The 27,782-nt window shown below is 40.8% G+C and overlaps 1 protein-coding gene across 4 annotated transcripts in view; it reads right to left on the minus strand.

The window, feature by feature from the left end:
* MACROD2 (mono-ADP ribosylhydrolase 2) overlaps positions 1-27,782 on the minus strand; it is a 2,315,241-nt gene that overhangs the window by 206,441 nt on the left and 2,081,018 nt on the right. For all 4 annotated transcript variants that reach the window (XM_086335015.1, XM_086335014.1, XM_086335013.1 and 1 more), the window contains exon 9: positions 12,879-12,960. In XM_086335015.1, the coding sequence (XP_086191141.1) occupies positions 12,879-12,960 (82 nt within the window). The remainder of the gene's footprint in view (positions 1-12,878; positions 12,961-27,782) is intronic.

A 27,782-nucleotide genomic window follows, 5' to 3' on the forward strand; every position in this document is an offset into this window, starting at 1 on the left:
CAGCCAGGCTGAATCTCTCTGAACATTATTCCACAGTCATGTCTCCCTCAGACTCTCTTCTTTCTGTCTCCTTCTCCCAGTTTTTAAGGACCCTTGTGATTACATTGGCCCACTCAGATAAGTCAGGATAATATCCCTATTTTAAGATCAGCTAATCAGCAGCCCTGATTTCATTTGCAATCTTATCTCCCCTCTGCAATGTTAACCTATTTACAGATTCTGGGGTTGAAGGCATCTTTGGGGGGTTTAAGGCATCATTCCTCCTCCCACATCTAGTAAATCAGGAAGCAGATGGCTTTGCATACAAAGTATCTGAGGAGTAGAACTAAGAATGACTCCATTTAGACATAATGATTTTCTAAGGGGTCAAGTACCTAGGCTTAAAATCAAGGTCTTTCTTGAGTTTTTAATTTTCAACTTCATTCTCTTGTATAAAAAGTTTCTTCTTTGCTTTCTTTTATTCATTCTTCATTCTTTCTTTCATCTCCCCTTCCTCCCTCCTTTCCATTCTCCACCCTCCTCTTTTTCACATTTCCTTTCCTCTTTCTTTTGTCTTTATGCCTACCTTTCCTCATTGTTTTGGTCATAAAAGGATAATAGCTAACTAACATCACAAAGACAGATGACTAACCGGGGAGCTACTTGCAACATACATTTGAAAAGATTAACAGTTTTAGTATACAAATTGTTCTTACAAATCAATAAAGATAAATATGCAATAGTCAGTATAAATATGCAAAAGATATGATTAGCCATTTCACATAGGACATTTTGAGCTATAATAAACAACTGAAAAAGGGATTAGCTATACTACTAATAAAAGAAATGCACTTTGTTATCCATTAATTAGCTTAATTCATGTATAAACTTGATAACATGAGAATGTATACCACTTGGAAGAGTAAGGAAATAGTAAACTCTTAAATACTGCTTATGATAATATAAATTCTGTGCAATGGACTGAATGTTTGTGCTCCCCCAGAATTCATATTTTGAAATCCTAGCCCCCAGTGAGATGGTATTAGGAGGTAAGACTTTGGGAGATAATTAATTGTGAAGGTGCACCTCTCATGAATGGGATTCATGGCTTCATAACAGAAACCCCAGAGAACTCTCCTTCCACCACATAAGGACACAATGAGAAAACAGCTGCCTGCAACTCAGGAGTGGGTCCTCACCAGAACCTGGCCACGCTGGCACTATGGTCTCACAATTCCAGCCTCCAGAACTGTGAGAGATAACTTTCTGTTGTTTATGAGCCTCCTGTTTACGATTTTTGTTACATTAGCCTGAAAGGACATTAGCCCGAAAGGCTGTTCAATGTGAATTGTCAGTGTTCACATGCTTGCCTCTGGGAATGGTGACTCCTGAGTACACGCCACTCACTCACAGGCTTGTAAACACAAAGGCCAATTTTACGATTACTATCAGAGCATCTTGATTTTTTATGCATTGTGAAAGAGTAATACTCCTTCTAGAAAAGTTTCTAAAAAAATTGTGGATATATGCCAATGTTTACCTATAAAGACATGCTTCTATAAGTGTCATTCATCAACAAATAGAGAATAATTTGCAATGATATTTTCACAGTTCAACAATATGATTTTGGGTAAACACTGGGTTCATTAAGATTATGCTCAGTTCAGTTGCTCAGTCGTATCCGACTCTTTGTGACCCCATGAATCGCAGCATGCCAGGCCTCCCTGTCCATCACCAACTCCCGGAGTTCACTGAGACTCACGTCCATCGAGTCAGTGATGTCATCCAGCCAGCTCATCCTCTGTCGTCCCCTTCTCCTCCTGCCCCCAATCCCTCCCAGCATCAGAGTCTTTTCCAATGAGTCAACTCTTCGCATGAGGTGGCCAAAGTACTGGAGTTTCAGCTTTAGCATCACTCCTTCCAAAGAACGCCCAGGACTGATCTCTTTTAGAATGGACTGGTTGGATCTCCTTGTTACAGAACAATATATAATGACATGAAAAAATGTTCATGATCTGTGGTATGTGACACATTGTGAGTTATAAGACTGCATTTTTGGTTGTTTTCACTTTGCATTTTAAAAGACCTAAAGGATAAACAATGAAATCTAATTCATCTCTGAACTATAGGATAAAAAATTATTTGTATTTTTTTCTTTTGGATTCTCTTTTTTTTTTTACTACAAATCTGTGCTACTTTTATATTACAATAAGAAGTTTTCTATATATTATTTTCTAGAAGCTATATATATTTTAAAACATGGTCCAATGACTGAAATGCCTCCTTTTAAAATTACAAGAAGAAGTAAACAGGCATCTTTTAAATGCATAATCCTTGGTCTAGACATCTCTCTGAATATTCATTTACGTTGTTATTCATTCTGTTTGGAAATGTCCCATCACCGCTTGTGCCCAGGACAAAAGTGAAGCGTGGAAAGATTAAACAACCTACACAAAGTCCCACAGTTCTGAGGTGGCTGTCTCAGGAACAGACTGTTTGTGATGACAAGCCTAGAGGTTTTCTTCCAACAAGCAGATGGCTTTGACTATGTACCAAGCTCTTCATTAGTTATTAGTTAGGTTTTTCAGATTTTCACCATGCCTATCACCACCAAGGCCTTCAAACTTGGCCTTCTGACCACTGTGTTGATATGGCAAGAGTAAAGTAAACCATAGCAGATCATGGTGCCCCGTGCTTCACTGATGTTCTTGGAAAACAGATGACTGGGAAGCAGATAAGAAGAGGAAGGAAAAGGACATGTGGGCATGCCCTGTGGCTGGAGGCATGTTTAGCACTTCAGAAACTCTACGCTATTACAACAAATAGATAACATATGACTTTCTTAGCAGAAAATCTAGCTTTGAACAACTGCCCACATTTTCAGAATTGTTATGGGAAGAAGTGTTGCATAGCAGGAAGGATTTGAGGTTAGAAATACCCATCTACATGATTTGGGGCAATTGGCTGAGCTTTCTTCAGTGTCCTGTTCATTGTTATCCCCCCAAAATCAGTTGATGAACCTATGCCATAGGATTCTTGTTGGAAGGCCAGTCTCTAGTTAGGAATGAAATAACCCTCCTTAATCCCACTGAAAGGCTTACTCTCAGGCCCAACTAGCTATTACATGGTGATGGATGTCAACATTTCTGAGTCAAGGATTCACACGTTTGATAGAAGCATCTTATTTATTTTCCCTGATTCTCCCATCTGAACTGCCCTTCTTCCTCTGTCTCTTACACAACATTTGACATCACATCTCTGCTCCTGCTCATCCTTTTTTTTTTTTGGCTGTGCCACACAGCTTGAGGGATCTTAGTTCCTCACTAAGGATTGAACCTTAGCGAGGTTCAATCCTCATGAGGATAGAACCCATGTCCTCAGCCGTGAAAGCACAAATCCTAACTCCTGAACCACCAGGGAATTCCCTTCTGTTCATCTCTTAAACCTCACTACAGGTACTAGAATCTTCATGAAACTTAGCTTACCCACTCTGGTCCTCATATGTATTTGCCTAGAATTCCTGGTACTATGACTATATCAGTGTTGTACTTGATTATTTGCTGATGTCTTCCAACTCTTGTGTATAATACTTGCCACTTCAGGATCTTATGAGAACTGTATTTTAAATGCAATAGTGATCAAAGTCTTGGGCACACAGGAGACATATAATACTGATGGTGTATGAGAAAAACTTATGAGTGAGAAGGGAGATGAAAAAGAGGTTGGGTGAATACAGTCAAACCCTTGGTATCTGAAGGAGACTGGTTCTAGGAATCTTAGGCAGATACCCAAATCCAGGGACGCTCAAGTCCTTTGTACAAAATGGCATATTACTTGCATGTAACCTACACCTGTCCTCTCATATACTTTAAATCATTCCTAGAATACTGATAATACCTAATACCATGTACATGCTATGTAAATGCTTAGCATGTAGCAAATTCAAGTTTTGCTTTGAAGGACTTGCAAAAATTTTATATTTTAAAAAAGGTTGGTTGAATCTACAGATATGGAAGCTGTGAATATGAAGGGCTGACTGTACCTTTTTCTTCTTAGCTTTGGAAGAGTAGATTCAGGTATAAATTGTAAAAAATCATGTTCATTTGTTAGAGGATATAATTTTAGAAAGATAATTTTAGAGAAATATTCTTCCCTTATGACAAAAAATATATGAAAAGAAGTGCTGTTCCTTTATCTAGATTAGGATTTCTGGGAAAAAAAAAAAAAGATCTTTTACTTGAGTGAAAAGTGAAAGTCAATCAGTTATGTCCAACTCTTTGTGACCCCATGGACTTTGTATAGTCCCTGGAATTGTCCAGGCCAAAATACTGGAGTGGGTAGTCTTTCCCTTCTCTATGGGACCTTCTCAACCCAGGGATCAAACCCAGGTCTCCTGTATTGCAGGCAGATTCTTTACCAGCTGAGCCACAAGAGAAGCCCAAGAATACTGGAGTGGGTAGCCTATCCCTTTTCCAATGGATCTTCCTGACCCAGGGATCAAACCAGGGCTTTCTGCATTGCTGGTGGATTCTTTACCAACTGAGCTATTTGTTTTAGCTTAAAAAGTCATGGTAGCTTTTTGTTAGTTTAATGAAAACCTACTATATATATTTTGAAATTTTCCAGATTATGGAAGTACAACAGAGTATCAGAAATGGTCTAAATTTGCTCCAAATTTACCTTTCCATTGATGAGACAAGACAAAGGTTAAAAAAGAAATCATAACATAAAAATTCAGCTGAAGACAAACTGCAAGAATGTATATAATTTAGACAGAGATAAATGACAGAAACACATGGTCAGGAAAATTAATGAAAGATGTATTTGTATTAATACAATTTAATTTATATTTGGAAGTCTATAAGGAGGTTGACAGAGAAGATAATGGCACCTCACTCCAGTACTCTTGCCTGGAAAATCCCATGGATGGAGGAGCCTGGTAGGCTGCATTCCATTGAGTCGCTAAGACTCGGACACGACTGAGTGACTTCTTTCACTTTTCACTTTCATGCATTGGAGAAGGAAATGGCAACCCACTCCAGTATTCTTGCCTGGAGAATCCCAGGGGACAGGGGAGCCTGGTGGGCTGGCGTCTTTGGGGTCGAACAGAGTCGGACACGACTGAAGCGACTTAGCAGCAGTAGCAGCAAGGAGGTTGAAATAATTGGAACCTGACTGAGAAGATTCTTGACTTGTTGTGTTTAGAAAATACTAGTCATATGTTAAAAGATATGACAATTCTCATCAAAATCTATATTTGGGGTTTCCTTCATAAAACCTAAATATGTCTGCACACTCAAATAAAATAAATTAATAAAATGTCTGTCAATATTTGAATAAAACCTATGCAATTTAGGCAACCACTGTCATCTGTTTAATTTTTAGCAGGTTGCCAATGTAGAGTTCTCAAACCTGACTTATGCTTTGACTTTTTCATTCAAATGGTTTTGCTTTATATCCAACAAAGAAAAATCTATATTTAAGGGCAGAAATCATCTCTAGTAAAATTCATAATTTATAAACATTCATAATTCTATGTCTATTAATTTTATCTACTAGTAACTTTATACAGGTCATACATGTGTTTCTATATGTGTATATTAATACAAATATATTTCTCAAGTGCATTTTTAAGGCATTGAATATTTTTGCAGCTTTATAAAGTTTATCATTTTATTCTGTACTTGGAAATGCCTCCCAAATATATTGGTGGGTCAAATGGATCATTATTTTGCTATGTCTATCAAAAAGAGAGTGAAATTTTCAGCCTCTTTTCTATTTGATTTTCTCAAATAGTTTTTGAGTCACACTCAAACACAAATGAAATTTTCTGTCTAAAGCAAATCTTCCTCTTAGAGACAAGTGGCAGGTTTAAGAATACAACTTAATCCTGGAATCATCTTTCTGTTTTATTAATTTTCTCAGCTACTTACTATTTGAAAGGTACATATTTAATTATAGTTAACTCTGCATAAGTCAACATGAATATTGTGTATAAGCTATATAAATTTCATACTTGGAAGAAAAATTGGAGAAATCTAATCACTTTCAGGGTCAAACAATAAAGAGACTATGGATAAATTTTTTTAGTCATAGTCAGTTTCTTTGTGAATGAGTCAGCTGAGTTTGGATACTTGTAGGGGATTGAAGATTTCTAATATCAAATGTATTTGTGAGCTCACAAGATAATATTGTCAATGAATGGTCACTAACCCAATGATCACTAATAAAAGTGAAACTTTTAGCCAAAGAAATCATAACTTTTGCTTGAGGTATGTAGAGAGAATAATTGGTGAATTTGTTCTTCCTTGTTCTGCCTATTAGCTTCACCTCTACACTTATTCATTAGGTGTATAAAAACTACATAACAGCTAACCACACTTTCTGAGATTACTACATCAGATCTCCTACGTAGCAATAATGAGCGATACCAGGAGTGGGCTGGGGCTGGAAGAACCAGGCAGTTGGGGCGGGGGCAGCAGAGGCACATGCAAAGAAATCTGTGGGTCCAGAGTGAATGGGGAGAAGGCAAACCCAGAAGACTAGACCAGGAGATGGTTGTGAATCTAGGGACCCAAAGGTCAGGGTGAAGGCACAGGTTCAGAATCCAGCTAAGTCTGGGTAAGGTATTAGCAAGTAGAAATAAACCCGATCCAAAGGCAAAGCCTGCTTTGGTGGCCTGAATGGTGAGAGAGAGACGGTCACAGTAGAGCAGAGTTTCTCAGCTTCTGCATTCTTGACATCTGCGGTCGGAGAAGTCTTTGCTGTGAGGCTGTCTCACGCATCACAGGAGGTTGAGTTCCATGCCTGGCACTGACTCTCTAGTTGCCAGTAGCACTTCCCTTCCTCTAGTTGTGAGTAACAAAAATGTCTCCAATTGTTCTTGGAAGGGCAAAATCACCACTATTTGGGAAACCCTACAGTAAAGAAATTTGACTTTCCCTCCCAAAAAAGGGAAGGTGGTGACTTGACCCTATCTTTCAAGTTTCCAACATGAGGATTCTTTGATCTAATCTCAAAACTAAGAAACGGAATTCTTATTATGAGGGAAATTAATGTCCTTAAATTCTCTGTTAGGACTTGAGTCCAATAAAAAAACTGACTTCCACATTCAAGATCAGAACTTGTGTTTTTATGCTTTGTTTTTTATATTCACTGAAAATTACACAAAATAAATCCTACCCACTGAAAAATCCAAACCTTTTATGTAAAGAACAAAGAGATTTCTGACTTGAATCATACAAATATTACTTGCTGTAGGCTATGAAATGACACATGTAACTATAAATTATTTGCAACTAAAGTGTATGATAATTCCATAAGCTGCCACATCAGACTTCTAACAAATACTCCCAGAAAGAAAAAGTCATGTGTACTTCACCCACAGAAAGCCATAAAACTGTTCAAAAAAACCTGTTGCTGGTTTCTTTTTTCCAAAGTTCCTAATGCATTTCCCTGATGGGCTCTATTAAGGGATAAATGTGTCTCCCCAACACTCATATTTTGAAGCCCTAACCATCTGTCCAACCAGTCCATTCTAAAGGAAATCAGGCCTGAATATTCATTGGAAGGACTGATGCTGAAGTTGAAACTCCAGTACTTTGGCCACCTGATGCAAAGAACTGACTCATTTGAAAAGATCCTGATGCTGGGAAAGATTGAAGGCAGGAGGAGAAGGGGATGACAGAGGATAAGATGGTTGGATGGCATCACCAACTCAATGGACATGAGTTTAAGTAAGCTCCGGGAGTTGGTGATGGACAGGGAAGCCTGGCGTGCTGCAGTCCATGGGGCTGCAAAGAGTTGGACACGACTGAGTGACTGAACTGAACTCTCTGTGACTACCTGTAGATAGGGTTTTAAAGAAGTAATTAAATTAAAATGAATTTACTGGGGTGGACCCTGATCCGATATGAATGATGTCCGTGTAAGAAGAGGAGACTGAGATAAAGACACACAGAGGGAAGACCACATGAAGACACAGGAGAAAGACAGCCATCAACAAGCCAAGGAGAGAGGCTGGCAAGTAAACCAGCCCCTCCAACACCCTGATGCTGAACTTCTAGTCCTCAGAACTGTGAGAAAATAAATTTCAGTTGTTTGAGCCATCCAATTTGTGACACTTTATTATGGCAACCCTGATAAACTAATACGGACACTTTTCCATCTTCTCCCGTGATCCCTGACTTCCTAGTGACCACTTATCTACAGAAAATTGTACCACACGACCTGGATGAGTTAGATGGAATTTGATTTTGAAATCTGTAATATGGTACCAACTTGACTCATATTAGAGTGGTTTCATGAGGAAAAACTCAGACATTATAAGGAAGAGAAGCCTAGCAGATTTGAAAAGTGATGAGAATCAGATGAAATCAGGGAGACTTTCTCGATGCTCCAGGTGCCTCTTAGGATTTGACCCCAGCCTTCTCAGAAGACCCTCTTATTACTTGTGTGGTGACAGATACTATTCTCAGTTTTAAAGTACAGCTCTGTTAGTCCCTAGCTGAATGCCTCACTTTTCTGAAGTGTGCATCATTTTCCATATCGAAAAAGTAGGGCTGCTATGGTGCTGACTTTCTCAGAGTTATGAAGATTTAACTGATTTACTCTATGTATCTTATGACTGATAGAAAGCAATCCATAAAGTTAGCTATTATGCCTGTTAGTAACATCAAGCTGTAGTTATGCATGTGCTGTATCTTTATTATGATCATTTCTAGTCTAACTTCTATTGTTTTCTCATTCATTTTGCCTTAGTCTCCATTATGAAATTTAAAGATATGGGACCAAAGTATCCCCAAACACAGAGATCTGGTTTAACATAAAAATGACTTTTCCCCCTAAACTATGATCATTACTGCATTGGGAAGGGTTAAGAAGACTAGCTAGATAATCTGAAATCAGTCCAGGGAGTATGTGCAAGTCAGAAAAATTATATTCCAGTCAAAGATAGTATGGTCATGAATTAACCATAAATTCAAATTATGGACAGATAATGTATATCATCTATATTAGCAGTCACATATTCTATTAGAAGTTACTTTTATTTCATATTTCATATTTAGAATTTACAAATGGCTGATGCCTCAGCATTGCAGAAATACTGAACAATATAGGAGGATTTTGACATTTAGTTTAAAAATGTACTTACTATTATAAATATGTAATAGAAATAATTTCATGAGCACGGCATGATTCAAAGCACTGATGTGAAACTGAGAATGATTTTATTATTATTTCACTCGCTTGAGTGCTAAGATGCATTTTGGATTTATTTAAAGTAGCAATTTTCAAACAACAATTTATTTGCATAGCTATTAATACATTCTAGATCACTAAAACTGTCCCATTTTTTAAAACCTGTAATATGATTTTTGGCTTTGCATCACTGGAAATACCTGCTGATGGATAGATTTGTTTTAACAGCAATGCATTATACTTATACAATTATTATTTTTCTCGTATGTTAGAGTGAAAACAAGTTTTCATTTTCAGAGGTTTCAAAATGAATATGATGTCATTATTGCCAAATATATCAAGGAATCCGAAATCTATAAAATCTTATAAATCATGCTGTGGTGTTGACAAGACATTTACAAGCACATACCATAGCCAGTTGCATTTTTTACATGAATGGACGTTTTCTTTTAAGAAGACTTTAAAATACAGAAATCTGCTCAGTGTGATTATACAGGAAATAGAGAAGATGGAACAAGGAGATTGAAACAGAAAGAAGCCATGAGATTATGGAGAGAAGAATTTATTAAATTCAACTCATATCAGCAGCTACTTATTAAACAGCTATTATGTGCTTTATATTCTGGAAAATACTGAGTTGTTTGAAAAAAATGAATGCAAGTGAAACAAGGAGGGGAAGGAGGAGGAGGAGGAAAAAGAGAAAAAAGATCACAGCCCTGATCTTCTTCATCACATGGGAGTCTCTCTGGATTGACGTTATGTTCCAGTTAGGGGGACACTGTAAAGTCCCAAATGAAATACACTTAGCAGGTTCACCTTTCAAGTATAACATTACAGAAGATTTCAGATCACCCAGGAGAACTTAGCCCATCTTGATCATCTGCACAGAGTGGAACACCTCCAGCATTTTCTGTAGCTAGGCAACCGATCCTGATCTGAGGGTGGAAGGGGCATCCTCTCTATGATGAGGCTATGAAAGGTTGCTTAAGAGGGTGACACGCACCAGCAGCCTTCATTCACACCTTCCTACCTGCCAGAATCACTAGTTAGATGAAAGACCATTTGAGATGGACATGAAAACCTCAAAAAAATCTTTCTGAAAGGCAGGCACCACAGTGTTTATCCATTCAGTTCAGTCACTCAGTCATGTCCAACTCCTTGTGACCCCATGGACTGCAGCGCGCCAGGCTTCCCTGTCCATCACCATCTCCCAGAGCTTGCGCAAACTCATGTCCACTGAGTCAGTGATGCCATCCAACCATCTCATCCTCTATCATCCCTTTCTCCCCCGCAACGTCAGGGTTTGTTCCAATGAGTCAGTTCTTCACATCAGGTGGCCAAAGTATTGGAGCTTCAGCTTCAGCATCAGTCCTTCCAATGAATATTCAGGACCAATTTCCTTTAGGATGGACTTGTTTGATCTCCTTACAGTCTAAGGGACTGTCAAGAGTCTTCTCCAACACCAAAAGCATCAATTCTTTGGCATTCAGCTTTCTTTATGATCCAACTCTCACATCTATACATGACTACTGGGAAAACCATAGCTTTGACCATATGGACCTTTGTTGGTAAAGTAATGTCTCTGCTTTTTAATACGCTGCCTACGTTTGTTGCACAGAGTCAGACACAACTGAAGTGACTTAGCAGCAGCAGCAGCAGCTAGGTTTGTTGTAGCTTTTCTTCCAAGGAGCAAGCATCTTTTAATTTCATGGCTGCAGTCACCATCTGCAGTGATTTTGGAGCCCAAGAAAATAAAGTCTGTCCCTGTTTCCACCGCTTCCCCATCTATTTGCCGTGAAGTGATGGGACCAGATGCCATGATCTTAGTTTTTTGAATGTTGAGTTTTAAGCCAGCTTTCTCACTCTCCTCGTTCACTTTTATCAAGAGGGTCTTTAGTTCCTCTTTGCTTTCTGCCATCAGGCTGGTGTCATCTACATATCTGAGGTTATTGATAGTTCTTCTCACAATCTTGATTCCAGCTTGTGCTTCATCTAGCCTGGCATTTCACATGATGTACTCTGCTTCGAAGTTAACTAAGCAGGGTGACAATATACAATCTTGATGTATGCCTTTCCCAATTTGGAATCAGTCCATTATTCCATGTCCAGTTCTAACTATTGCTTCTTGACCTGCATATAGGTTTCTCAGGAGGCAGGTAAGGTGGTCCAGTATTCCCAACCCTTTAAGGATTTTCCACAGTTTGTTGTGATCCACACAGTCAAAGGCTTTTGCGTAGTCAATGAAGCAGAAGTGGATATTTTTCTGGAACTCTCTTGCTTTTTCTGTGATCCAAAGTATGTTGGCAATTTGATCTCTGGTTCCTCTGCCTTTCCAAAATGCAGTTTCAACATCTGGAAATCCTCAGTTCATGTCCTATTGAAGCCTAGCTTGGAGAATTTTGAGCATTACTTTGCTAGCGTGTGAGATGAGTGCAATTGTGCGGTAGTTTCAGCATTCTTTGGCATTGCCTTTCTTTGGGACTGGAATGAAAACCTGACCTTTTCCAGTTCTGTGGCCACTGCTGAGTTTTCCAAATTTGCTGGCATATTGAATGCAGCACTTTCACAGCATCATCTTTTAGGATTTGAAATAGCTCAGCTGGAATTCCATCACCTCCACTAGCTTTCTTTGTAGTGATGCTTCCTAAGGCCCACTTGACTTCACACTCCAGAATGTCTGGCTCTAGGTGAGTGATCACCCCATCATGGTTATATGGGTCATGAAGATCTTTTTTGGTGTGTAGTTCTGTATATTCTTGCCACCTCTTCTTAACATCTTCTGCTTCTGTTAGGTCCACACCATTTCTGTCCTTTATTGTTCCCATCTTTGCATGAAATGTTTCCTTGATAGCTCTAATTTTCTTGAAGAGATCTCTAGTCTTTTCCTTTCTGACTTTCCCCTCTATTTCTTTGCACTGATCACTTAAGAAGACTTTCTTATGTCTCCTTGCTGTTTTTTGGAACTCTCATGGTAATTTGAATTACCTGGGAGCTGTCTTTACTATGGCTGAAAAAAGTACATAGGGTACTGGGACGCAGCGGAACTACGAAAATAGCAAGGTATTCACAGGCTGGAAGAGGGATAGTGGGGGTGATATTCAAATGAACCAAGAACAGTTAATGGCACATTCAATGGATGTAAATCATTTACTCAAGGTTCTTTAATAACCCTGAGGTTTCTCCTACTTTCTAAAAAGTAGTATGAAATAAGATGAGAGCCTACCTTTTTCAGATTGCCCTAGAAAGGACTGCTCTCTCCACTGCAATTTGGGGAGAAGAGGGATGGAATGCAGTAATAATCTGCATTGTGCCTACAAATATTAATGGGTTTCGTACAATTTCTAGACCTGGATGACTTACAAGTGTGGGGAAGAAATCACAGGACATGAAATTTGGGGCAAGAGAAAATATCGTTTGGTCCAGCCCCTCACTTCTGATGTGAGGGGCTGAGACTCAGGAGATGAACCACGTTTCCCAAGACAACACAGTCACCTGGCCGGAGCAGGAGGTATCACGCCTGGATTTCCTGTCGCCTCCTTTAGATCTTAGCAAGGAAAACACAGGTTGTCAGATGTGACTGGTGTATGGAAACCACACTTGTAAGACTATGTAGGCGGCAAAATAAAGTAGTAGAACTGCAAGTGACGCCCTCATGTTTTCACCTTCCAATTTCAGGGGAAACAAACTGCTTTACTCACCTGCTGGGAAAAACTCGCCCATTTTCTTTTTGTAGATTTTAAAGTCGACCTCTAGGAAGACACAGAAGATGATCCGATCCACCTAGGGGCAAACAAGAGATACCTAAAGTGAGAGGAAATAAGGCAAATGCATTCCCAGAATATGGTCTTGGAACAAAAAATAAACGGAAGACCCTCTCACAGACTCTTGCTGCTATACTGCTAACTCTATGAGAACACTGAGTTAAGTTCACACATGTGAGTGTGTGTATGTGTGTTTGTAAATGCACTCTCTATGTAAATAAACCCATGGTCAATTTGGTGGAAAGATGTTGCATAAATCAAATAAGAAATAATAAATGACAAGAAGCCACTTTGCAGCAAGCTATAAATAAGATCTGAGATTCCACCAGGATACCTAGACTTTTATGTTCTATTAAACAGCCACACGAGAGGTGTACGGCGGAATGACAATAAAGTATGTCAGTAAACAGAGAGCTCTTTGTCCTACCCTTGTTAAACAAATATATTTATCAAAACTGTTAGTATTTGAACATGACCCAAAAAGCTTCACACAGTATAATTTGCATGCAGTCACTTGCTTTTAGCTTTACATACTTGGAAATGCAGCAGAAATAAACTGTAATTAGCTGACAGTACATGAGGCCAATGTAACTAATCTGGTAGGTTATTACTGAATAAGGAAATGCCACTTCAGAAGTAAAATGTTTGCACGGTCCCTGTTTTCTGTTTCAAGAGCTTCTGCATGTAAGGAGTTTCTCTGAGACATTCCTAGAGTAACTGGTACCAGAGAAGAGAGATGGGGTATACCTAACAGCTCACGGATATCTGATGTTAAATCAGTGACTCAATTTTGTGTCTTGAAAACTAACACCCCCTTTGTTCCTTTATTTTAACAATGTACAAAAAGTTAAAATTTACTCCATCCATCAAATTGCAACTGGCAATTGAATGGAACATCAGTAGGGAACAGAAGTGGGGTGTATGTGTGACAGCACAGGAAAAAACCCAAATGGATTTCATCTTCCCAACCTCTCAGCTCTCCCAGCCTGTAGGGGACAGAGTCACATGAGCCAAGTCCCAGAGTTCCTAGGAGGAGAGCGATCTATGTGACTGGGAGGGTAGGGAGAGAATTAGGACACGAACAATCACCGGGGTTCCCTGATGGAGGCTCAGAGATGTGGCTTCCTGATCCTTGCACAAGGCTATACCCCCAGCTAAGTGGACTTCCTCCTGCAGTCACTGGTTTAACAAAAACCATGCATCCCCAGCCACTGTTCCCACAGGGTGGAGAAAGCACCTAGCCTTCAGAAATGGAAGGACTGGGTTACAAATAACCCTGCTTTCCTTTCCCTCTATTTACCTGAGTTTCTAGTGTCCAGTCCTGCCTACATGGCATTAACATTTTCGACAAATGCAAAAACAACATCAACTCACTCCCCAGGTTATGTATACATTTAGTTGAATCAGTGATTAACTATCTGTACAATACTGCATGCTCACCTCCAGTTTCCCTATGGTGTGTTTATGCCCTGTAGCTAAAGATAAAAATCATAATGTTGAGCATTAAAAATGAGTTACAAAAGGACATACATGCTCTGATGCCACTATACAAAATTTTAAAACACAAATATACAAGAATGTAGAGATTCATTCATAAGCACTAACTTCCAGAAATATATGTAGGAATATTGCATATGAACTTCAAGACAATAATGATTTCTGGAAACGGAGGGAAGGTAAAATGATGGACTGAAGTGAAGTGAAGTCGCTCAGTCGTGTCCGACTCTTTGAAACCCCATGGACTGTAGCCTACCAGGCTCCTCTGTCCATGGGATTTTCCAGGCAATAGTACTGGAGTGGATTGCCATTTCCTTCTCCAGGGGATCTTCCCGACCTAGGGATTGAACCCAGGTCTCCTGCATTGTAGACAGATGGTTAACCATCTGAGCCACCAGGGAAGTCCAAATGATGGACTGGTAAGGCTTTAACTGAATAGTGAATGATTTATTTATATAGAAAGAAAAAAGATTCAAGAGAAAATATGGTGATGGGTAACCACTATTAACTATGGGGGTAGGTACATAGATATCATATTCTATACTCATTCTACACCTTTCTATATTATGAAATACATCATAATTAGGAATCCTAATATTAAAAATAAGATTCTGTTACTATTCAGTCATAAAAATGAAATAATATCATTTGCAGCAATATAGAAGGACCTAGAGATTATCATACTAAGTCAGAAAGAGGACAAACACCATACGATATCACTTACATGTGGAATCTAACCTATGACACAGACGAACCTATCTATGAGACAGAAACCGACTCACAGACACAGAGAGCAGGCTTGTGGCAGCCAAAGGGAAGGAGAGGCAGGGTAGGGGTGGGTGGGAGTTTGGGATTAGTAGATGCAAACTATTTTATATTGAATGGATAAACAACAAAGTCCTATTGTACAGCTCTGGGAACTATATTCAATATCCTGTGATAAATCATAGTGGAACATAATATGAAAAAGAATATATATATGTATTACTGAATCACTTTCCTGTATGGCAGAAATTAACACAATATTGTAAGTCAATTATAGTTCAGTACAATAAGTTTAACAAGTAAGATTCTGTGTTAGACATACTCTACTCTTCAGCTTCAGTAAACTACTTATAATTTCCAAACACCATAATAATTCTCACTTCTGTGCTTGTGATGGTTGACTTTTTTCTCCAGGCTTCAAATGATCGGATTATTTCTAAAGTCTTCTAATTGAGATCAAAATCAAAACAAGAAAATTTGGTTCAAAGCAGATCTAAGAAGAACAAGCCAAGCCAGACAGTCTCATTTGTACTCATTTCTTCTTATTTTTATGTCCGCAATATAAATTGTGGAATTAAAAAAACAAACAACACTTATGTTGCATGTGTGTGTGTGGAGTACATTTGTTGGGGGGAGGGAGGGTTAGTGGTAATGTTATTCATTGCTATTAAGTGTACTTTTAGGCACTACAGACTAAATCCAGATTTCTTAAATATTGCATGGAATTATAATCCACCTTTTAACATTTTAGAGTTTGTTACCATGGAAATGGTATGGGTCCAAAATTCAGCAGCCTGATTTATTCTTTTTTTTTTTCCCCACAGAGAGAAGATGGATGATGAGGGAAAAGTACTTTTACTTTAAACTAATTGGGTGGCCCAGTTCTCTGCCCTTATCCTTAGGCATAACACTGAAAATATCTTGGAAGCAAGTTAAATCCAAGAATTAACCTCATTTGCCAAGTACTTGTTATATACACATATGTGCGTGTATTCTCATACACATATGTATGCTTGGGGTTATTGCTGGATAAGAGCTCATTTAGCTGGCAAGCTCTGTGTTTATAAACTCATTATGGGTATTGGTCACCACTTGTGGCGGACTGTATTTTCCAAGATGGCGTGCAAGATACCCCATCCTTCAGGTTCCTCTTAAGATGTAATGCTGACCATCCTCTCATTGAGAAGTGGGGTCTATATTTCCTTCTCTTGAATCTGGGAGTGCCTAGAACCCTTGCAGAAATGATATGTGAGTTCTGGGTCCATGTCGTGAAAAGTGATAACAGTTTCTGCCTGCTTCTCTTGGGATGCTCACTCTCATACCTAATCATTGTGCCCCAAGAATCAGAGGTCCTGGAGAATTCATGTGCAGAAGGCCTAGCCAACAGGCCGAGCTGGAAGTGAGTTCTGTCCTCACTACAGCAGGTCTGGGGTCCCGGGCACCAAGAGGCACACGGATGCGCAGTTTGTTCCTGTGGTTCCTCTTCGCTCCTGTGGCTCCCACTTCATCTTTGCTCACTTCCATTCGGCATCCAGCTGTGCTCCTGACCCTCCTGCCCTGCTCACACGCTCCAGGCCTGGTCAGATGTGGAGGCTATGACCTTCCACACACGTGCTCAGCATCTCCCTCTGCTGGGCCCTAGTTAGGGGGTCTTCTCTGTTCTGCCAGAAGTCATCCCCTTCTGGACACTGACTTCCTCAGTTTCTCACTGTTGAATAAGTTCTAATCCCTATAAGAAAACCCTTATTCCGTATCTCTCGTTAAGTTCTGCTTCCCTGATTACACTCAACTGATGTAATCTTTAAATCCTTTAGTTGGATATTATGGTGAGGAACATGACACAGGGCAAAGAATAATAAAAAGGCTCCTTTATGAAAGGGTATAACCTGTCAAGGCTACTCAGAGTCCAGTGACTTTCTTCAGTATAGACTTTGGTTGGTCCTAGCCCATCTTCCTGGTGAACTTCCTTAAGTATGCAGGCGATATTTGGTAGTTAAAGAAACTTCTGTACTTAAAATGACTCACATTCTTTTTTTTAACGTACAAGTTATTAGTAAACTCAGATGGGTCCTCAGGCTTAAATAAAAGGTGACATTAACATTATTAGGAATTGATGACGTAACTGTAGTTCTTGTTACAATCTAAAACTAGAACCTTACGAAGACTAGGGTGATGCTCACCTTTGCATCAGTGCTCATCTTTGCATCGTGTAGGTCCTGACGCATAACAGGAACTTTGTAAATATTCCCAGAGTACTAGTTAAGGAAAACAGACCTGACTAAAGGGCAAGTTTATGGCAGATGTATTTCAAGGGTACTTTAGTTCCAGAACAAAAAATGACTTCTTTTGGAAAAACACAAGACTTTCATTTACGTTTGTCAGAGGACCTGCGTACAGAATTAAAGAGGGGCCTGGATGTTTTACAAAAAGTAGAAAAGAGCCACACAAAGGGTGAGTCATTTATTGTTACCGATTGCCATCTTATCCAATGAAACTATGCCAAATACAAAGGTGCCTGAGCCCAGCAGTGATGCTTTTATACAGGGTGCTTCTTAGTTTCATAAGAGAAACAACGATGGTATCTGTAAACTATGATGTTTTAAAAGTTTTAGAAACCTTTCTAAAGTGAATAAACAGTATCAAATATTGGCAAGGATGTGGATTAACAAGAACTTTCATATACTGCTTTTCAGTCACTTTGGAAAATTATTTGGCAGTACCTACTAAATGAGCTGAATATGTACATACCCTACAACCCAAAAATTCCACGCCTAGGCAGACACCCAGCAGAATGTACACGTATGTTTACAAAAGGACTTATACTGCAACATTCACAGCAGCACTAATTTGTAGTTATCTCCAACTTGGAAGCTACTTATTGCCCACAAAGAGTAGAATGAATAAATTAATTGTGATTTATTCATAGAAGGGGCTTCCCAGGTGGCGCAAGTGGTAAAGAACCTGCCTGCCAATGCAGGGGACGTAAGAGACACAGGTTCGATCCCTGGGTCAGGAAGATCCCCTGGAGGAGGGCATGGCAACCCACTCCCGTATTCTTGCCTGGAGAATCTCACAGACAGAGGAGCCTGGTGGGCTGCAGTCCAGAGGGTTGCACAGAGTCGGACACGACTGAAATGACTCAGCATGCATGCACACACGCATACAAGGGGATACACAAACTGGAAAGACTTGAAAATTTATAACTACACACAATAATACAAATTAAAAATATTGAATAAAAGAATCCAGAAAAAAATGGAGTTCACACTGGATGGTTCCATTTCTATAAAGTTTAAAAATGTTAGAGAAATAGGAAGAGTCACCAATGGTGTTAAAAATTAATATAGCAAATTACTCCGGGGTGAGGGTTGGTGAAAAGGGACCTAGGGAAATGCCTGGGATCCTGGTTTTTCAATCTGGGTGCTAGTTCCATAGATGCGTTCAGTCTGTGAAAAGTCATACTTAGGATCGGTGTTCGTCTCTGAATATGATACTTCAACAAGAATTTTTTCTAAGATTGAAAGTCTTTTGTTACAGTTGTCTTGGTCAACAATCAAAAATCCATTTTCACTGACTTAGAGGTCAAAAAAGTCCTTTAAAAACTGACCTTCTGAAGGCAATCTCTCTATATATTTCTACTGATGCCAACTGTAGCTCACCCATCAAGGCATAAAGGAGTGAAAATGTATTTTTTTCCACCAAGATATCCATTAATCCACAGTTGGGGGTTTTATGTCCCATAAACATGATGACATAAGTTCTATTAATCTTTCTCAGCATCACAGCCACTGCCCCTGAAGAGGATTACACAGCAAAGCAGGTTTGGAATATCTGTGGCCGACCCCCATTTTTCACGGCTACCAGTCCTAGGGCAGCTGACACAGCCAAGATTATCGAGGGTTCAGCGGTCCTGGGAGAATTAATGGAGTCTGATGAATGCAACTTGCTTCCCCAATGATAAATAACAAACACTCAGAGACCTAGCGTGCAGGCAAATACGGCCTTAACTGATGGAGGGGGTATCCTGTGTAAATTCAGCCTGATGGGCAAGCAGACTGAGGTTCAGCCTTATTGACAGATAAACCAATAGCCTCACCAGGACAGGCTTGAATATTGGGGATCTTCCTAAAACAGTGGCTGCTGCTAATAAGTGAAATAAATTCCAAGGCTTAAGTTTCAACATGACATGAAGAGAGGTTTTGAGATGGATAGAAGACCAGGACAATTGGAGCTTGCTTGGGGCTTTGGGTAAGTCAAGTTTAAATAGAGTTAGAAAGGGATACAGTCACTACTGAATAAAGAAGAAAACGAAGAAATGGGTATATTTCTGGGTCCTAGCCCCTTCTCTTTGATTCTGTGTAGTAAAAGGAGACCAGTCTCTCCTCACCCCAGCATATTCATTCTGGTCTCATTATATAACAGAGGACCACAAACTTAGTAACTTATAAAGCAAAGTTTTATTGTCTCAGAGTTTCTGTGGGTCAGAAGTCCAGACCGTACAGAACTGGGCCCTCCGCTCGGGGTCTCGGAAGCTGTGATCAGGTGTCAGCTGCCCTGCAGTTCTCACCTGAGCCCAGGGTCCACTTACAGCTTCATTCAGGTCGTTGGCAGACTCTAGTTCCCTATGGCTGTAGGACTGAGGTCCGCAGTATCTTGCTACTTGTTGACTGGGGACAGTTTTAGCTTCTAGAGGTCACCGGCAATCCCTTGTCATGTGGCCTTGGAAGGCAGTTTAGGATATGGATTCTTTATTCTTTCAGGCCAGCAAGAGTATGTCTCTACGACTTCCTCCATCTCCAACCTGCAGATTCCTTTTAAGAGTTCAGGCCCCATCAGGAAACTCTCCTTTTTAACGAGCTAAAGTGACGAAATACTTTCATTACATATTTTAAAAAGCCTCTTTTGCCTCATTCGGGGAGTGACTACCCCATCATATTTATATTTACAGAAGACAGACAGGGGCTACGGGCTTGGGGACATCTCTGCATCTCTGTCTCCCGTCTCCCACAGTGAGTCACCTCTGTGTTCCAACACCAGCTGGCTGTGTTCCAACCTGGACTTGACCACTTAGCTGCCCTCTGATCCTGAGCATGCCACTACCCTTTCTAAGCCTCAGTCTCATCTCTAAAATGGAAACACTGACCTTGTGGGGGCAGATATATTAGTTTCTCCTGTTGCATAACAAGCGACCCCAAGCTTTATGGCTCAGAACAATCCCCGACTATTAGCTTAGGGTTCAGTAGATCAGAGCCTGCCTGGTGTGACTGTATTTTCTGGTCAGGGTATCAAAAGGCTGAAATCAAGGTGTCACCAGGGCTGACTGCTAATCTAGAGGCCGTGAAGAGAAAGCCACTGCCAAGCTCCGTCTTGCTGGCAGAATACAGTTCCCTGCAGGTGAGAACTGAGGTCCCTGTCCCCTGGCTGATTGTCAGTTGGAGTCCACCTGCCTCCCTTGCCAGATACCTGCCTCCATCTTCAAGGCAGTGAAGGTGTGTAAGTCCTTCTTGATTCCGAATCTGTAAGTTCCTTCATATCTGACATCTAGACCCAGATGTAAAGAACTTTTGTCGTCTGGCCCACTTAGGTGGTCTCCCTACCTTAAGATCAACTGATTTGGGACTTTAATTACATCTGAACAACCTTTTCCCTGCATATTCAGACCTAGATTATTGTTTAAACAACTGGGAGAAGGGATGTGTACACCAGATACTGGGAATCTTGGGAGAATCTCAGAATCTTTCTGTCACAGCTTGCTGTAATGACCACTTAAGACAGTCTATGTAGAGTGCTTGGCAAAGGGCCTGACATGCAATAAGCTCATAAACATCGATTGTTTATAAAGTTATTATTCACAAGGTACTTGAAACACTTAGCACAGCACAGGCATATAGATAAAATCACTGTTGTATCCTGATCTTTTAAAACAGGTCAAGGAACAGTATAAGCCAAAGAGAGAACACTGGAAATGCTTTTACTGGCTGGTATGCAGAAAGGTCACTTTATTCTAGTTCCAACTTTGCAGAGAAATTCTAACTTAAAAGAAACATTTACAAAAATGGTCCATATTATATTTAAAGCAGGTTTTTTTTTTTTTTTTTTAAAGTTTGATCATACCAGCCAATGAGAGAAAGGGAAAAAAAAAAAGAATAAGGTCACAGTTGAAACTGCAGTAATGGAAAAGATTTCACAAGACCCTCCAGGAGTCTCAGGTCTGATATTTTAATATTGTTGTCAAATGTCACTGAATATAATTCTTTTTGCTCTTGAAGGTATTAAGTATGTCTGTATTTGTGCACTCCACCACAGACACTAGTATTCTGATCTCTAAGTTACAGAATGAGAAAAATTTTCTTTCTGTGTTTCCAGAGACATTTGGAGGAGTTGGAGAGCATTCATAGTCCACACACACTCAAAGGGCATCTTTGCATTTTGAAATTGCTTCTGCATGCATAAGAAGAATCCTTTATTGTTGGGGGCTTTTTGAAAACTCAGTTCATCTGTCATTACTCGGTGGCAGCACAATTCAGAGTCCTCTTGTTTTGTTTTGATAAATTGCTCTTTTTGACTTTTCTTCAACTTTATAAGAAAAAATGGTCATGGAGCCAAAGAACCAAGACTTATTTTGACTTGAGCTGGAGGCTCATTCATACAAGTTAATTTTCAAACCTGCCTTGCATCCATCAAAGTGGACACCCTTGCGAACAACACATCTCTTGTGATCCCTGAAGCTCTTTCATATGCTTCACATAGAAGAGAGATAAACACGCACAAGGGCTTAGGACCCCTTTTTCTAAATGTTAGCGTGGTAATAAACAAGCCTTGCCCTGCCCGGCCCTTGAAACCAAAGAAATCATCCTCAGATGATTGGCGGGGAGGAAGGAGACAGTGCCAGTCCAAGATGAAGAACAAGTTCATGACTGGGGAGGGGCTTTAAAAAATTAATTAATCTTTGGCTGCACTGGGTCTTTGCTGCTGCTTGCAGGCTTTCACTAGTTACGGCGAGTGGGGGCTACTCTTGCTTGTGTGCTCAGGCTTCTCATGGTGGAGCACTGGGCTCTCAGGGCACAGGCTCAGTAGTTGTGGAATATGGGTTTTAGCTGCTCCAACGGCATGCGGAATCCTCCTAGACCAGGGATCAAACCTGTGTCTCCTGCATTGGCAAGTGGATTCTTATCAACCTTAACACCAGGGAAGTCCCTGGAGAGAGTTTTGCAGCAGGCTACTCACATCTGCTCCTCCCTTCAGAGCCAGAGCAGTCTTGATTCCCACTGATGGAGGTGCCAGGGACCGATAGCTCCGAGGACAGTCTCTCAGAGGACTGTCGTCTGCTGAGAGGAGCACCTCACTATCTGAACCTCTCTTCTCAATGTCAGCCTGCATGCAGGGACCTGCTCACCCAGTGGTTCAAAGGCTCAGACCCATCCTTTCAGCTTGATGCAGTTCTAAAGGACCAGTTATTATGGGCTGAACTGTGTGGCCCCCTCTCCCTGAACTCATACCTGAAGTTCTAAACTCTCAATATCACATGTGACTGTATTTGGAGAGAGAGCTTTGAAACGGGTAATTCAGTTAAAATGAAGTCATCAGGATGGGCCCTAATCCAATATGACTGGTGTCCCCAGAAGAAGAGAGGATTAGGACATGGACACACACACAAGGAGAGGACAGCCGCCTACAAGCTAAGGAGAGCGGCCTCAGAAAACCGACCCAGCTGATCCCCCGACCTCAGACTTCCAGCCTCCAAGACGTGTGAGAAAATGAATTTCTGCTCTTAAAACCACCCAGTCTGTGACACGTTGTCATGGCAGCCCTAGCCAGCCCATTCACCACGTCAGCATTAGCGCGCCTGGTGGGCCCAACCTCTCCCTCTCCCCAACTCTGCTTCCCTCCTTGAGCTCCCTCTCCCCTCAGGGTATCCACTGAGAGTGTGATCCAATAAAACCTCCTGCTTGCAAACCTCCTTCTCAGTCTGCTTCCCTGAAAACGTGACCTATGTCAACAATCTTCTGTTTTTGGCAGTCTGAGTGATTTTCTTTTTATGCCCATTTCTCACATCACATCCAGGGACACAAATGGCGGGAGCCAATTTACACAGGAAGCCTCCTGCCTCAGGTCTGGCCAACAGCTGACCACGATACCCGCTCCTTGTGGAGAGGCTCCTGTGCTTGGGCTGACCCAGGGTTAGGAGGCCAGGATTCACTTTCACAGAGCGTTCAGAGTCAACATAAGCCACAAATGTCATCCAAATAAAGTGAGAGTAGTTTCTTTGAAACGGGGGCCCCATCTAACACTCATTGGTGGTAAATGAGTCTCCAAGCTCTTGGCAGACTCTGTTATGAGAATGGGAAGTCAGGCCTGTGAGCAACTGTGCAGTGCCAGCCATAGGAAGTCAGGGTAAAGTTTGTCCTGATGTGGCTGAAGCTTCCCAGAGCTGAGACACACTTCTGCGTATGTTATTTCTTGTTTCTAATGCCAGGTGTATTCTTTCAATTAAAAATAATAGATTTCCATTTGTGTAGGAGGTGGGTTACTTCAATGGGTTTTAACAAATCCATAAAAATGAGTCCACATGGTCCGAAGGTTTGGTCTGGAGATGTGAGGCACTCTGGGTCCTGTTCATATCCCCTTGGCCCTTAGGGCTGTCAAAGCCTGAAGCCTTTCTTAGTGATAAGAGGTTCGAACCAAACATCCAGTAAACTGGGATTTTGGAGAATGAATGCTTTCCAACCCAGCAGTTCTCAAGCAAAGACCAGATGGACTTGATGTTCAAAATATCTCCGCTGCATCACCCTTGTGTGGCAAAAGTCAAGAGTTGTCCAAGGGGAGAAACTTCTGGTTGTGCAGGGTGGAAACTTGATTGCATGTCTCTCTTAACCTTTCTCACCCCTACTTAATCCACAAATAATTTACCTGAACTGTAGTCCTTGTTTTAGAGTCTGATTTGGGAAGAACGCAGATGATGACATGAGAAGAAAATTGGTCAAATTCAACTTAGCCTCTCAGTATCCTGCCTACAAATCATAGAAAAAGCAACAGAATTCCAGAAAAACATCTGCTTCTGCTTCATTGACTAGGCTAAAGCCTTTGACTGTGTGGATTACAACAGACTGTGGAAAATTCTGGGAATACCAGAGCACCTTACCTGCCTCCTGAGAAACCTGTATGCAGGTCAAGAAGCAATAGTTAGAACCAGACATGGAACAATGGATTGATTCCAAATTGGGAAAGGAGTACATCAAGGCTGTATATTGTCACCCTGCTTATTTAGTTTAAATGCAGAGTATATCATGCGAAATGCCAGGCTGAATGAAGCACAAACTGGAATCAATATTGCCAGGAGAAATATCAATAACCTCAGATATGCAGATGACACCACCCTTATGGCAGAAAGTGAAGAAGAACTAAAGAGCCTCTTGATGAAACTGAAAGAAGAGAGTGAAGAAGCTGGCTTAAACCTGAACATTCAAAAAACTAAGATCATAGCATGTGGTCCCATCACTTCATGGCAAATAGATGGGGAAGCAGTGGAAACAGGGACAGACTTTATTTTCTTGGGCTCAAAAATCACTGCAGATGGTGACTGCAACCATGAAATTAAAAGACGCTTGCTCCTTGGAAGAAAAGCTATAACCAACCTAGACAGCATATTATACAGCAGAGACATTACTTTGCCAACAAGGTCTGACTAGTCAAAGCTGTGGTTTTTTTCAGTAGTCATGTATGGATGTGAGAGTTGGACCATAAAGGAAGCTGAGCACCAAAGAACTGACGCTTTTGAACTGTGGTATTGGAGAAGATTCTTGAGAGTCCCTTGGACTGCAAGGAGATCAAAATAGTCCATCCCAAAGGAAATAAGTCCTGAATATTCATTGGAAGGACTGATTCTGAAGCTAAAGCTCCTATAATACTCTGGCCACCTGGTGCAAAGAACTGTCTCATTGGAAAATACCCTGATGCTGGGAAAGATTGAAGGTAGGAGGAGAAGGGGACAGCAGAGGGTGAGATGGTTGGATGGCGTCACCAACTCGATGGACATGAGTTTGAGCAAGCTCTGGGAGTTGATGATGGGCAGGGAAGCCTGGTGTGCTGCAGTCCATGGAGTCGCAAAGAGTTGGACACAACTGAGTGACTGAACTGACACCCAGCCTACAAAGGCTGCTGTAACATAACTCAGCTTCTGACTCAGTTAAGGTATAGAGCTCCTGCCCACACTTTGCTGTCACTCGCGTGGTACACTCAATACCCTTCCAGCGAGAAGACAGCACCAGGAATAGGTCTTTTGACTCGAGGTTCTTCACAGTATAGTCCATGACATGAAATTACCCTTCCAATGATGGAGCTATTGTGCATCAGGCACTCACGTGGTGCCCTTGTCAACCCTGCTAACCCAGCTGCAATCCCCTATTGTATATTTCACACTTCAACTTCTAAGAACATTCTGTTTCTGTTCCCTTTTATTTGATGAAGAACATCTGCAGAGGTGGTTCAGCTACAAAAGTTAATAAGTACTCTTTTTTGTGTGTGTCACCATAATTAAAAATTTCAAGGAAGAATTGTCATTCATTGTAGCTTATTGAGGTTGCCCATGGTGCAGATAATGCTTTAGGAAGCCCACAAATCATGACCTTAAAAAAAGCCATCATCAGGAGAAACAAAACCTCGCCTCAAAACAGGGATGCTATGCCAAGCCATGAGGTGGCTCTGAAGCCTGCTCACATGTCCAGCGATGTGGGGGCCACCCGAGAGCCTTGCACATCATTGTCACTGCATTCTCATTTTCCCGAGGTTTCCATCCGTATCTGGCAGTCCTGTGGATGCCAGTTATGGTTCAAAGGAAGCTCATTCACACAGCATCCCCCAAAGAGCATTTTGTGAGGACAAAAGCTGTTTTTCTCAAGCTGGTGTCCCTCCCATTCCCGCCAGAAAGGATCTTTTTGTTCAAAAGACAAATACCAAGGGGGACAATCACTCTCAAGTAATTTTCCATACGTTCATGTCTCATACAATAAGAAAGAGCAAACCAAAGAGCTTCTAAAGTGTCCCCAGAGGGCTGGGGGGTGGTAGCAGTTGGGTGCGTGGGTGGCATTTGTGTGGTCTGTGGAGTGTATAGAAGACAAGGGCGGGAAAGAGCGTTCTGTTTACATCTCTCCTCCCAGCCAGCCTCGGACCTCTCTTTATCTCCTCCATCAGACACTGTCTGCTCTGAACCATGGATTGTTAGTTTCTATTTATATAGATATATTTATCTGTTTTATAATGGCTATTATACATATTATACATTTATAATAATGTTTATATTATATATTACATATATAGATATATGTTTATATTTATTTATATATACTTTATTGACATATAGTTGCTGTACAATGTTATTTAAGTTACAGATGAATAATATAGTGATTACAGGTGTATAATACAGTGATTCCTAGTTTTTAAAGATTATACTCCATTTATACTTACTATAAAATACTGGCTATATTTCCTTTGTTGTACACTATATCCTCAGAGCTTACTTTGTGTGTAATAGCTTGCACCTCTTAATCCCCTGCCCCTACTATGCCCCTCTCCTCTCCCCACTGGAAACCACTAGTCTGTTCTCTACACCTGTGCGTCTGCTTCTTTCTTTGTTTCAACTTCCAATGACTCTCTTGAAATGTCAGATGAAGGAACGTGTGTCCAACCAGAATGTAAATCCCTGGGGGAGACACACCTTTTACTTTAGTCCTGTTTCCATCTAGCGAGCGATGGAGCCAACTGCAGGGTTGAGAAAAAGGCCCTCAGTCATACTGCTTCCTGGACAAGGAGGCTCTGGACGGCCTGATGACCAAGCTCACTGACTACGGGACCCCAAAAGAAGGGCCATTTGAGGAAAAAGGACGGCCCTGATTCCCTTCCCTCTCCCCTCTGTGGTTCATCCACATCCACGCCATCCTTCTCAACCACATCACCGTCATCCTGACAGTTTGAAATAAAGTTGATTCCCACTTTGTATTCTGAAAATCAAATACAGCTTTTGGCTGTTTATCTATTAAGGTTTTTTCAGATGTCTATCAGAGAATGCCCTCAAGGGTTAAGTCTCTCTCAGGGACTCAACATGGCAAAGCACCTCCTGCAAAATGTTATTTAATTTTGAGTTTTGCCACATGGTCTTTTGTTTAATGGACTGCATAAAAAGCTCACGCTGGTAGGCATACAGAAACAGTGTTTCTCCTCCCAGTGTTTATAGATCCTCAGATCCTCAAGGAAGACGGGCTCCGCCTTACAGGAGTTTCAAGTCCTACCTGGCACTGTTGCACACACTCCATAGGGGCTGGACTGCACTCCTGCCAGAAAAGTATGACTGTCTGACATAGAGCCAGTGTGCCTGGTATACTGCCACATGTGCATGAGAGAGAGAGACTGGTATACATAAAGATATTTGAACTTCCAGAAGCATTTGCCTTTAGTACTACAGTGTTAAGCTATACTCCAGTCTTCTAAATTCTACATTTTAAAACCAAATCCATCATGAATATCAAATCTTCTCAGGGAAACAGAAGAGAAAGGACTAATAGTTACTGAACATTTCTCTGCTAG

The sequence above is a fragment of the Bos grunniens genome, chromosome 13, assembly GCF_055505025.1.
Source record: "Bos grunniens cultivar Pamir isolate PY7600 chromosome 13, Bosgru_T2T1.0, whole genome shotgun sequence".
NCBI classification, from domain to species: domain Eukaryota; kingdom Metazoa; phylum Chordata; class Mammalia; order Artiodactyla; family Bovidae; genus Bos; species Bos grunniens.